The following is a 13,851-nucleotide window of genomic DNA, read 5'->3' as shown; positions in this document are numbered from 1 at the left end:
GGATACTGGGCCTGATCTGGCTTCTTCTGATCCTCCTGAGACAGAGTGAAAATTTAACAGGGTAAAAATCCATTTAGATTTAAGTTAAATGTGCTACTTTGAGCTTGCTAAATATGCTGTTTAGTCTAGTAACTGCAGCACTAGCAAAACTACCACAGCTAAAGAGAAAAATGCAAATTTTCACACTAAAAAGATAAGAGATAAGACTCCTCAAACCTTAAAACAGACAGGGCAGAGTAACCCAAGAGTTCTTTCTGTACTTTCTGACAAAAAGTAAGTACAAGTGTAACTAGATGTAAGTATAACAATAAGTCAGCAAAATTAATATACATTAACCTATTGTAAAATTCTATGCATATAGAAATTAGTCAAGGTAATAAAAAAATCAAAAGTTCTCAGGAGTGTGCATGTCCATTGAAAAGCAATGAGTCCCCACATGCGTCCACAGCACTGTAAATAAACACACTGTTCCCTTCAAATCTTTATTAGAATTTTAGAGTTTTAATTTTTCTCCATGTTTCACTCCCTGAAAGGTTTTCTTTGGCCTCAGGACAGAGGAAAGAAGTCTGCAGGTGCAGCAGTGAAATTCCTTTTCCTGTTCCATCGGCAGGACGTGGGGTCTCCCTGAGTTCTCCCTGCAGGTCTCCAGGACAATTGCTCAGTTGTTCAGGGTGGAGCTGTGCAGGGATTTCCAGCAGGATGCTCGGGGGGTCCAGCCAGGGCTGCTGCCTCTGCCAGGACCTGCCACAGGGTTTGGTCCTTGTGCTCCTGCTGGGTGTGACCTTGCTGAGCCTCAGAGGTGGCACAGTCCCTGCTTTGGATCAACCCCACGCCCCCAGGCCTGATGTGATCTGTGAAAATCCAGATTTTTCTCATCCACTGCAGAGATCAAGAGTTCCAGAGTTCCCAAAGGCAGCTGATTTCCTTCCCCTTGTTCCCCTCAGCTCCCCTTCAGCACTGCTGCAGCTCTGCTGGGGTGGGACAGGAGCCAGTGGCACTCCCAGAGCCTGGAGGGGCACTCCAGTGCTGATTTAGGGTCCAACACCTCTCTCTGTATAAACATATCCGTGAAAAATGCCAAATACCAGCCAGCCTGCTGGGCTTGAGGGTTATGGAATGGGATTGTCACCCATCAGGGCCACCAGCTGATGGTGGGAGGTGTTACCTGCCAAAACTGGGGTTGAGCAGGCTGGCTGGGATGGGGCGTCCCACTGCTGCATTCCACACGCCTTGTGCCAGGGGAACAAGGGGAGCCCAGAGCTTTGGGGAGCAGCTTCTCCATCCCATTGCTGGCAGCACGAGCTTGGCTTGGGGACCTCCTCCCTGGTGTCCTGTGGGGATGTGGGATGGGCACGGCCCAGGTGGGAACAGGAAGGATGGGAATGCTGGCAATGTGGCTGTGCATGTTGTTTGTTCCCACAAAAGCAATAGTCTGGAGAAGTAAAGTCTCTCAGAACTTTACAGGAGAAATTATTCTTTCTTTGCCTTTTCTGCTGTTTCTGGCTTCGATTATTTAGCTCTTTGTGCTGGTCCATTCTGAATGATTTCTGCTGCCCAGTAATTCTGTTGTCCCCTTAACTTTGGAAGTTACTTTTCAAAGGAGAGAGGGGAGCAAAGATAAGGCAAAGCTGCTAAATGGGAAATCTATGGCTAATTAAGGCAGAGGGTTGCTAATCACCTTAGAAATAAAGTTATTAGCTGAAAAGCCTGCAGTGGGTGGAATGAAAGTTAGGGAAGGGTTTTCCCCCAATTCCTTCTGTCACAATGCATTGAGAGATTCAAAGTTTCCCTTTCAGACATGTCCTGACACCATTAGATGTTGTCTCTTTGCATTAACTGCAGAGCTCGAGCTACTCCAGGATAGATTTCAGTCGGAACAGTTAAAATTTGGCCAAGCTCTGAGCAAATAAAGGCAGGGTTTCATGGGAGCTGCCAGTGCTCCTCAGGGATGTCACACCATGCTCCAGCCAGGACACCATGGCCAGGACCCAGGACGGTCACTGTCCCCACTGTTGTCTGGGCCTCCCCACCTTCACAGCCAGGAATTCCTTCCCAATATCCCATCCATCCATGCCCTCTGTCATTTTTAAGCCATTCCCTGTGTCCTGTCCCTCCATTCCTCATCCCAAGTCCCTCTCCAGCTCTCCAGGAGCCTCTTCAGTCTCTGGGAGAAGCTTTAAGCTTTCTGCAGAGCCTTCCCTTCTCCAGATGAGCACCCCCAGCTCTGCCAGAGCACTGGAAAAAAGCAATTTTCCCTTTGCAGCTGAGGCCTGGCAGCTGGCACAGGAGCTGCTGGTGCTGGTGGGAGCCACCTGGGGCTCTGCTGCCCCACGGCATCAGTGCTGAGCCCTGTCCCAGCTGGGCTGGCCCCGGCAGGTCCCCCGTGTCACAAACACCCACAGCAGCTCTGTCGCTGTTGCCAGAGGCTGCTGGGAGCCAAAGATGGCTCATCCCAGCCCTGGAGCACAGCCTGGCACAAGGACACCTCGTGGTAACCAAAGTTTGCCTCCCACAGGGAAACAGGAATTGGGAGAAGGCCTCTGAGTCCAACCATTCCCCAGCACTGCCAAGGCCACCACTGAGCCTGTCCCCAAGTGCCACGTCCACTGGGCTTTGAACATTTTCAAGCACAACGATGTCAGGGATTGAGATTGCACCACTGCCCTGGGCAGCCAATTCCAATTCTTTTCAGGGAAGGAATTTTCCCAGGGTGCCCCCTAAGCCTCCCCTGGCACAAGCTGAAACCTTTCCTTCTTGTCCTGTCACTTGTCGGCTGGGAGAAGAGACCAACCCCCCTCCAGCTGTCTCTAAACTTGTCTGGGTTTGAACAGACAGGTGTGTGCTAAGGAAGGAGGAGCCTCCCCTGAAATGGAAAATGTAACCCCCCTCCTTCTGAATTATTACAATTCTGAAATTAAGGGGCTCTCAGGAAGAGATATGGGAATAGGAATAACAGTTCTTTATGAGGAAAATTTAAAATACAAATGCAATAGTACAAACAAAAACAAACCACTGCCAGAGTCAGAACATGCCCTGTCCCCCCGTGTGTCAGGGAGGTGACACAGCCCCATCCCAGGGGGGCTCAGCCCTCCTGCAGTGCCAGCTGTGCTTCTGCTGGAGCAGGATCTGCACAAGGGGGGAGTTTTCCTCTGGAGCTCCAGGGCTGGGGGAGATGGGCCTGGGCTCCTCTGGGAATGCAGGGGGAAAAAAGCTGCTCCTCTGGGAATGCAGGGGGAAGAAAGCTGCTCCTCTGGGAATGCAGGGGGAAGAAAGCTGCTCCTCTGGGAATGCAGGGGGAAGAAAGCTGCTCCTCTGGGAATGCAGGGGGAAGAAAGCTGCTCCTCTGGGAATGCAGGGGGAAGGAAGCTGCTCCTCTGGGAATGCAGGGGGAAGAAAGCTGCTCCTCTGGGAATGCAGGGGGCAAAGGCTGCTGTGCTGTTCCCAGGTCAGATTGGATCCAGGTAGGAATGCTTGGCTCCTCCCCTGGGTGGAGCATCTCCCCATGGATGATGGAATTTTCTCGGCCATGCAGGGACACTCAGTGGCCATGAACAGAAGATAATTAATAATTAATAGCCTATTAACAGATCTTCTGGAGGGAGGATTGGCTGTGGGAGAGATAAAGAAAACTGCCCCATGGACAGCAGAGAACTGTCCCAGCTCTGACAGATGGTGACAGAACGCACACCCAGCCACATCTTGTAGCCCAAAACAAAACTCCTTTCAGGCAGAAAACAAGAAGGTCCCCCTGAGCCTCCTCCCACGTGCCAAAGCTCCAGGGAAGCAGATTCAGCAGTGCAGTGTCAGCTGTGCTTCACTCCCCAAGACAAGTCACTGGTTTTCTGTGCTGAATCCTCAGGACTGTCATGTTTTCCTTGGAAAAGACTTGTAAGTGTATGCCCCAGCAGCTTTCACAATACACATCAAAGATCTCTGGGTGATGGATTTGTTTGCTGTTTGCTTCTCCGGGATTCCTTCACTAGGATTTGGTGTTAACTGTTATTTATAAATCCCAGCATTTCCCATGGGTTTGATTCCTCCTGTGTGTGCATTGATGGAGATGTTATTGACTCACACTCATTTTCTGAGGGGAGCGGGTTTATTTTTAGTTCTGTATCATTTCATGGGTGAATGAGTGGCAATTTAATTGTTGTGTAGGAATGGGAATGTCAGACAACAGGGAAAACTGGAGCCTTGCTCATCATATTTAACCTGCTGAGTTACTGCACCCTGAGCCTCTGAGCAGGGCTTTGTGTGAGTGGGACAATTTCCAAGGGATGGAGGGACAGGACACAGGGAATGGCTCCCACTGCCAGAGGCAGGGATGGATGGGATATTGGGAATTGGGAGTTGTTCCCTGGGAGGGTGGGCAGCCCTGGCACAGGTGCCCAGAGCAGCTGTGGCTGCTCCTGGATCCCTGGCAGTGCCCAAGGCCAGGCTGGACAGGGCTGGAGCAGCCTGGGACAGTGGGAGGTGTCCCTGCCATGACAGGGGTGGCACTGGGTGGGCTTTAAGGTCCTTTCCAACCCAAACCATTCCAGGATTCTGTGATTCCATGAAAAATCTGTGATAAAGAAGTTCACTCTCCTGTGAAAATGTAAAAAGTTATAATAAAGGACAACAGGAGACAAGGACCACAGAGGAAAGGTTATTACAGCTGGGTGCATCTTGGCACCCTGTTATCTTCAGGGATACTCCTTAAATACCTCCTAATTCCATCAGCCTGTTGCATATTCATAGACCCTTATGCGCAGTAAACTTTTCCCCAAACTATTTTACATTTTCCAAGAACTCTTTAGCCTGGCTCCTCCTTGGGTTCACTTTTTTAGAGCATGCACATTCCTTGGTTGTGGTTTTTGTCCTTTTTTATCATCACCTCAGTTTTGGCTGCCTTCAGTCAGTGAGTGCTGATGGGTGGCAGATCTGTCCAGGTGTCCTCATCCTGTGTCCATTGGGTGTTGTCCCATTCCAGCAGCATTTTAACACAAGCACACTGATATCAGCTATTGCACTACTATGCCTAAGCTTAATTAACAAGAGAAATAAAAACTATATCTTTATAACAAAGTTACTTGAACGTCACGCATACAAAATCCATTTTAACATTTGTGAAAAGCCAATATTATCGTGTGTATCTATAACAAATCCAGTAGGATTCCTTAGCAAGAAGGGGCTCTGTTAAAGGGATTTGCTGGGATCAGTGGCTGCTCAGCTGGGACACAGAAGGTTCCAAGGACCCTCCAGGCTGGGTGCCACGGGGTGAAGTCAGGGCTGGCACACCAGGCAGGTCCTGTGGGCAGCAGGAGAAGGAATTCTGCCCTTGAGCCGTGGTAAGGGCTGAGACCTCACTCTGAGCTTGTGGGGCAGGCACAGCTCCACAGCCATGGGGGGTCACTCGGGTGGCAGCTCCCTGTGCAAATCTTCTCCTGCATTTTGGGTGCAGGAGGGGCAGAAATTCCTTGTGGGGCCATGCAGGAGCAAACAACTTCCTTGGAAAGAGATTCCAGTGTGACTTGGCCATTCCTGGGTCACGGCTCTCTTTGGTGCTGTTGTTCCTAGCAGAAATATTTATAAATACATTATAAAAACAAAAGTTCTAAAAATTTATGACTTTTAAAAATCCTAAGCAGTTATAAATATTATATAATAAAAATATAGTATACATTTAAAATCCTCAAAATTCGGACTCTGTTTAGGAAGTAGATCTATGGATGATCTTTCCTTGGATAATTCCTGAATTAAGTTTGTATTGATCTCTCTGGACCAGGCTGTGGATGTGCCCCCAGGCAGTGCCCTTTGCTCAGTGCCCAGCTCTCTGCCTCACCCAGGTTATTCCAACGTGGGGATTTCCAGGTGGCTTGTACAGATATTCCTGAAATGTAAGGAAGCTGACATGAATTATTTACCTGAAACTCAGAAGGGTAACAGTGACTCGGGGCAGGCTGCTGGAAAATCATGTTAATTATGATTTTAGTGGTTTCAAAAGAATTATTCTGATTTTAAATCAGGACAAAACCTAACAAATCCCAAAAAGTACAAAAACAGGAGATGCTGGGGGTCACTTTGGGCTGGAACATTTGTTCAGCATTCTGGTTGAGCCCAGTAACCTTGGGAGCACCTGGGGGCAGAGCTCATTCCTGTATTTCACCAAGATATTGAGAATTTAAAGAATTGAGCAGGCAAAGAAACACAGGCAGTTTCTGCCTTAGGAATATTCCTTTAAAAATATAGATCTGTTTTTCTGTGGGGTTGCCTGGTTCAGCTCTGTTTTGCTTTGCCTGTGGCCTGTGGCAAACCTTGAGTGGACCTTGAGTTGGCTGGGGTGGGAGGACGAGGGGAGGGACAGGCAGGTCCCTGTTTGAGACCAGCTCTGAATCCACTCTGGGGCATGAAATTGTCTTTAAAGTGTTCTGAAAGGTCAAATGGGCAGCAGCACAATGGGATTTGTCACCTCTCTGCTGTCACCTGGGCTGGAGGGGCCAAAGCCACCCCTGGGAGGTGACACCGGGCACTGCTCCAGGCTGGGGACTCCTGGTGCTGCTGGAAGAGAAAATTGAGCAGGCTCCACGAAAATTAGGGCCCAGAGGTGGGAGGAAAGGGTGGTGAGCCTGGAAGGGACCCCAGAAACTCTGGGTGCTACAATAATTGTGCACAATGATCATGCAGAGCAGCCTGCTTAAAGGCCTGCTTGGAATGTGGGTTTGGAGTGATCGCCCAGGGCCTGGAGTCCTGTCTGGAAGGGAAAAAACTTCTTGCTGGTGACCAACAGGCAGGGAAGAAGCCAGGTATGGCATGTCCTCCTGCAAATCCCCTGTGTGTGAGATCAAAAGAGGCTCCGACAAGATGTTCTTAAGTTGTAAACTGTGATTTAAGGGAATTTGAAGCAGCACATGAAGGAACAATAATGAACAAATATTTTCAAGTGGGAGAAATCTGTCCCTGCCATATGTTTGACTGACTCATCCCTTCTGCAGGAAGGGATCTTGGAATTGTTTGAACTCTTGCAGCCACTAATGCTTTTTATTTTGGGGGGGAACACAGCACTGGATCCTTCACGGGGTGAGGAAGAGACCTGATCCCTCTAAAGCTTTGGGCACAGGTTAACCCAAGAGTGGTTTGGGTTGGAAGGGCCATAAAGATCCTGCAGTTCCAACCCCACAAATGCCCCCTGTGTGTCTCACAGAATGCTCAGAATCCTTTCTCTCACTCCCACGGCTCCTACCCGTGCTGAGGGAGCCGTGGCTGGTGTGAAAAATGCTTATTTTATGATTGGCTTTTCGCAAATGTTACAATGAATATTATATGTGTAATGCTAGAAAGTTATGCTGTATTAATTCTCTAAAGTAGTGTGTTAAATGTAGTTTTAGGTTACAACATAATGTTGAAATAGAAATCTGTGATGCAGCATTATTTTACTAGCTCAAGCAAGAGATGAGATAATCAAAAAGTTCTTCACACAGAGATGGGGCCCATAGTTACTGCCTCCTCATCAGGAAAGACAAACATTCTTCCACCTTCTCTCCATCTTTATGGAACCACCAGGATTAAGGGGAAGAAGCTGGGTATGTTTATTTATGGGTATGTTTATTTATATCCTTGTGGAAGCATGTCGGGACTTACTGCCTTTTGATGGACATGCGTACTTTTGATAACCTTTGATCTTTTTTTTTATTACTTGTATTAATTTCTAGATACATAGGATTTTACAATAGGTTAATGCATATTAATTGTGCTGATTTTACATTATACTTACAGCTAGTTACACTTACATCACTGTCGAGGCAGGACGGGAATGAGCAGACTGACTCAGAAGGCTGTGAGAGTAAAACTCCGATTTATTCAAAATACAACACTCTTTATACAGAGGACCAACTCCATTCGTCCTGAAGTGAAAACAACCCACAGCATTGGTGCAGAGTGCTTGATGCACAGTGACAGAACTTAACTATAAACAATGTGAAAAACAAGAGATATAAAGAATTATTTACACTCTTTTCCAACTCTTTCCGAGGTGTCTGCCTGGATAGAAACTCTCCGTTTCTCTCTTTGACTGAATCTGAGACCCACACACTTATATTTAGTTTTTGTTAAAAAGTATAGAAGGAACTCCTAAGGTTATTCCTTTGTTATTGCTTTTAATGTTATTCCTTTGTTCAGAAGGCATGCTTTTCATGACTTAGTGTCCCAGAGCATCCGGACATCCGTAATTCTTTGCTTTTTATTGCCTTGTAAGTGTCCTAACTCTAAATTTTAATACTCTAATTGCGTCGCTATTTTCACAGCCACTTTATTGCTATTGAACATGTTAAAAGCCAAGCGGTTGGCGTGTTTCCCGCTGTGCTGCAGGTGTGGCTGTGCGGGGGCAGCATGGAGGTGCTGCCCTGCTCCAGGGTGGCCCACATCGAGCGCAAGAAGAAGCCCTACAACAACAACATCGGCTTCTACACCAAGCGCAACGCGCTGCGCGTGGCCGAGGTCTGGATGGACGACTACAAGTGGCACGTCTACATCGCCTGGAACCTGCCCCTGGAGGTACAGCCTGGCCTGCTGGGCACTTCTGAAGCCTGATTCAAGGAGCAGCTCACGTCCCTAAGCTCAGCCTTAACCCCCACCCGGTGTCAGCCCCAGCAGAGCTCCCCAGGCTCTGAGGGACAGGCTCCAAAAGCTGCAGGGTGTGGAGGGGTTCCTGCTGCTCCCACAGCCTTCCTAGTGTGGTTCTAAGAATTAGAGTTGGACTGTTGTCATGGTTTGATGCCAGTGTCCTCATGAAAGTGCACCTTCCTAAATAAGTGCTGTCAGAGCAGAGCAGAGCCCAGCTTAGAAATAAAGGAGGAAGAACTTTATTAAACTACGACTATGATGAAGGACACACACTAAATTCATTAGAATGAAAACTCTGTAAAACATTCCTCCTCCCCTCACCCAAACTCCTACAGTGAGACACAATTTGGACCTTTAATTAAGTCATCACCCTTCAGATAAGCAATACTGAGTCCATCAGGGGAGAGAGGAGTCTCCCTTGCACCACAAACCCCCAGAAAACACAGCTGCCACCTCTTGTGTTTCCATGTCACACGTGGCACTGCCCGGAGAGAATCTGCCATGGTGACACTCTCCATGTCACAGTGCTCTCACCACCGTGCATGGACAGACCCCTTTAAGGATGCTTTGCCAAGGACCAACAGGAACAGTGTCCAGTGTCTCCTTTTGGGACCACAGTCGCCCCCATTTTCCTCCCACCCTGGGGCCGAGGGTGAAAACAGAGATCTTCATCTTCCTGAAGACAGGGCATTGTCAGAACTCAAAATATCCCTCAGACATTTTTGGATGTTCCAGGCCCAAGTCAGAAACATTTGAAACCCTGGCAGGCAGCTGAAAACAGCTGTGATTTTAGATTTAAACCATAGAACAATTTACCAACCTTACAAGAAAAACAAAAAGTCACAAAAGTTTAAATATTACAGTAAAAGTAGTCACAAAATAAAGAGAAAAAAAATTTAAGTGCTATACAGAGGGGTTTTAAATCTTATACATAAGAATCAGAAGTTTTAAAATAAAAAAAAATTAGGCCTGCCCTGTCCTTCCTCTCTCTTCTTCCTTACCTCCATATTCTTAATGATATTAGCACTCACAAATTAGTTTAAAGTAAAAAGGCATCATTTAATATAAATAATAAGCATTAAAGAAAAACTATAAACATCTAACACATAACATATAATATAAAAGATAGCACCAACCCTAAACAAGAGGGGACAAGAAAAAACAAGAGTCAGAGAGGATGTCAGGGTGCATGTGTGCCTTCACCTGAGCTGCTGAACAGATCACAGCAGCTCAAAAAAAACCTCTTTAAATAACATGCAATAAACTACCTTGAAAGCAGACAACTAAAAACTACTAAGTCTTTTTTTAAAAGCACAAGTTAAAAAAGAAACTTTCCCACCACACAGAGCCACCCCCAACCTAGGGGTGAGCTCTGGCAGGGCATCATCACACCCTCCTCAGCTTTCTCTGCTCACCCCATTCCTGTGCTGGTAGTTGCTGAAGCAGGTCTCTTGGCTCACTATTGTATCCTCCTAAAAATTCAGTCTTTCTCCAGGCTGCATGGCTTCCCCTCTCCCACCCAGCCCGTGGCTGGGCAGGGAGGTCTCTCCAAAGACACAGATCTCAGGGAGTTCTGCTTTTAACCCCTGTGTTCTCAGAAATGTGTCCAGCCTTCAGTGGTCACTCCAGGTGCCAATATCCAAGCGTGACACTGCTTGGTTTGACCCCAGCTTCTTGAGAAAATTCACTTCCACGTCAAACCACGACAACTGTGGTGTCCATCTCCCCTGTTCCTGAGTGTTCACCCAGCGTGGGGGATGTCCTGACGCTGCTCTGCAGGTGGAGTCTGTCTGCAGACAGATTACAGCATCCTTGGTGCCTCAGCTTTGCTCCTGTGTCCCTTCCAGCCCAGCTCAGGTTCCCAGCTCATGGACACAGATCCCTCCCAGGGCTCCCCAGGGGCTGGGGCTGTTTGTTTTCCCAGTGCTGGAAAGTTTAAAGGTAAAGGATTGGAGGTTGGTGGCTCACAGGAGGGATTCCCTTGCTCTTAAACCTTCTCCTTAAAAAGTTTTGGTGGTTCCTTTGATTTCTGCCCAGAAATGGTCAGGTTTTCTCAGATCTGACACATTAATTTTGGTGTAAATCCTGCCACGTCACAGCTCGGTGAAACTCTGGAAAACCACAAGGTTCCACCAGGTGAGCATGTCCAGGGACACATCCTGCACAGGAATCACTGCCTGCACTTTTGGGAAAGCTCCTCAGGCTCCAGGAGGGATTTCTGCTGCTGCTGGGGCTCTGCCCTCCCTGCAGGTTGTGTCTGATCTTGGAAGCCAAGAGCATCTCCTGGTTCCTGGCTCCAAGCCCTGCCTGGAGCAGCGCTGGCAGGATCCATGCCCCATTCCTGCACTGGCACTGCCAGGGAGGTGGGCAGGGGAGGCAGGGATGCCCCTGGGTCATGGGTGGGATGAGCAGCTGAATGAGCACTGGGGGCTGCTCCTTTCCCTGGGAGGTCAGACTGGTGCCACAAGTGTCCAGCCCCACTGGGTGCTACAAATGAGCACAAAATATTCCTGCTTGGCCAAGGCTCAAAGAGCTGCTGAGTCCTGGAGCTGCTGAGGGAGCACCCCCAGCTGGAGTCTGCTGCAGGCCTCTGGAAAAACTGGAAAGCACAAAATCCTGAGCTGCTGCTGCAGCTTGCAGAGGGAAGGTGACACCTGGGGACAGCAGTCACAGCTTTGTGCTGCATTGGGAACAGCCTGGGAAGGGGCAGGAGCTGCAGGTTTGTGGTCCTGGGGGTGGGAGACCAGAGCCAGGTGGTACAAAAATAGCAGGAAATACAGGAATAGAGATGGAAAGGAAAGCTGCTTTCCCAGGGAGCTGCAGGAGGGCTCTGGCTCTGACAGGCACCACTCCAGGGGCTGGGAGAGCGGGAGCTGCCTCCAGGACTGAGGGAATTTGGGGATCTTAAAAAGAGGCTTCAAGATCCAAGTGCTCATGGGCAGGGATGAGAAGTCCTGATCCTTGGGCTGATTCCTTTTTAGAGGTGAGGCATCATTCTCCTGCTCAGGAACAGACTGGGAGCATTGCAGAAAGAATTAAAATCCATCCTGTGCTTGCAAAAGGCAGCATCACGTGGATCAGCACACGGGGTGGGAACAGGCCTGGGTGACCCAAAATCAGCTTGAGATTTTTATGTAGTCTTTCCAGCAGGTCTGGGTCCCCCAAAATCCATTTGAGATTTTCATACTGGTCTTTGCCCAATCAAATCAAGATTTAATTTGAGGGAAGCCTTGTTGGGAGGGGGAGGTTTTATGGCTGTGCACTGGATTATTTTGTGATGTCAAGGCAAAGCCCTGCCCTGCCCATCCCAGGTGCTGCCTGGCAGCTCTGGGCCCCACCTCACCCACTCCCATCTCAGATCTCAGCCTGTCCTGCCCCTCTCCACTGAATAATCATCTTTATTTTTACCTCTCAGCTACCAGGGGCACATTGAAACGCTGTCTCTTCTAAAGCAGAGTGAATAATTCATTAGGAGATCATTACAAGCATTGTAATGGAAAATTGCTTTCCCAGTTGTGCTTAATGATCTCTGGGAAAGACAAGAGCAGGAGCTGACCAGAGTGGAAGCCCAGGCCTGTAGGAAGAAGGAGCTGCTCCCTTTGGCTTCCCTTAGCTCCCCAAATGCCCTGGTGGAACAAAGGGGGGCAGCTCTCCAGCCCTGCTCCCAGCTCCTGCTGGGCTGTTCCTCAGGGACAGCTTTGTCTGCAGAGCAGTGGGGCTCTGCCATGTCTCCAGGGAGACCATTCCACCCTGGAACTGCCCAAATTGCCAAGAGCTTTTGCTGAGGTTCAGCCTCAGCTTTTCTTCTCATGCAATTTTTATCCTTTATTCTCAGCTGTGTGCCTCTGCTATATTTGAATCTTAAACTTTTCTCTTTTTCCTTCATTCTTTTCCCATTTATTTTACACCTTTTACCCCTCCCTTCCTCTGGGCTGTGTCTCAGTGGGCTCAGGGAAAAGGTTTGGTGCTCAGTGCCCAGGAAGGGTCTGCATTTCCATCTTTTAAATCCTGATATCCACTTGCTGCTAAACCTGTGCCTCAGGAACCCAAACAGGAGGAGCAATCTTTTAAAAATACCTTGTCTAAAAATACAGATCAGATGGATCCAAACCCAGGAGAATCGGGAGAAGACTCCCAGTTTCACTGCACTTCCCAACCTTCCTCCAAACCTTTTCTTCTCCCTTTGGCTCCTCTTTTGTCAATTATCCCCAGGGGCCTGTCCAGCACCAGCAGAGAAGTTGGTGTCCCCCCTCTGGAACCCACATCTTCCTTCTGATGATTTTGGCCCCGGACACACATCCCAGAATTCCTGGAATTACTCAGCCACAGGCAGTTTGAAAAGGATCTCAAAGCTCTGGGAAATACTTTCATTGTACCTTTTTTTGGAAATGTGACCGTTCAGTGATGTCCTGTTGTTGTTTTTCAGAATCCAGGGATTGACATTGGGGATGTTTCTGAGAGGAAAGCCTTGAGGAAGAGCCTGAAGTGTAAAAATTTCCAGTGGTACCTGGACCATGTTTATCCAGAAATGAGGAGATACAACAACACCATTGCTTATGGAGAGGTAATTTAGTCCCTTAGCTCAGCCTGCTAATATTTACAGTCCCTGATGAGAAACAGCCTCAAAGGAGAGGAGTCTGAATCAAAATTGACTTTTTATGTGTAATTACCTAAATTTGCATAAATTTGCTCCCAGTTTCTTCTAAAAACCAGTTTGGGGATTTGTTGCTGATCTTGACTGTATAAAGTAAAAGATGTTAATACATCATTTAGTGAATTGACAGAAATTATCCATATTTCCTATCGACTCCATTGGATTAAGCAGCTCTATTTGTATTTTTAATACACAGGCATCTTCTAAAACCCTGTGACTTGAACTCAGCCTGATTCCTGACAAGGTCTCTGGAGGATTCAGTGCCTTGTCACAACAGCTTAAGGACAAGATAACATGAGGGGACTTAATTCAATCTCTGTTGGCTTTCAAACCATTCTGGGAATACAGAAAAGAGTCATTTATGGGAACTTTTAATAACAAATACTCTGCTGCAATGGAATTGATGGACTAGTGGCACTTGGAGTAAGCTTCTCAAAGCCTGGGCACTCCAGATGGGTTATTCATTTTAGGAAAGATTTGTTACCAAAGTTACTTAGGGCCTTCAAGCTAAAACCTCCCAAAAAAATCCTGTTTTCATAGAAAATGAAATTTCAGGATGGTTTGGGGTAAAAAAAAGCCCAGCTGGAACAAGGATC

General features: G+C 47.8%; 1 protein-coding gene across 1 annotated transcript in view; it reads left to right on the top strand.

Moving 5' to 3' along the window:
- Positions 1-13,851, top strand: part of GALNT17 (polypeptide N-acetylgalactosaminyltransferase 17) — a 214,197-nt gene that overhangs the window by 190,563 nt on the left and 9,783 nt on the right. The window contains exons 7-8 of the mRNA XM_077787478.1: positions 8,347-8,532; positions 13,028-13,165. Coding sequence (XP_077643604.1) covers positions 8,347-8,532; positions 13,028-13,165 — 324 coding nt within the window. The remainder of the gene's footprint in view (positions 1-8,346; positions 8,533-13,027; positions 13,166-13,851) is intronic.

Source organism: Lonchura striata, chromosome 20, assembly GCF_046129695.1.
Source record: "Lonchura striata isolate bLonStr1 chromosome 20, bLonStr1.mat, whole genome shotgun sequence".
NCBI classification, from domain to species: domain Eukaryota; kingdom Metazoa; phylum Chordata; class Aves; order Passeriformes; family Estrildidae; genus Lonchura; species Lonchura striata.
Note: the sequence above shows the minus strand (reverse complement) of the source record. Positions and strands in the feature narration are given on the sequence as shown.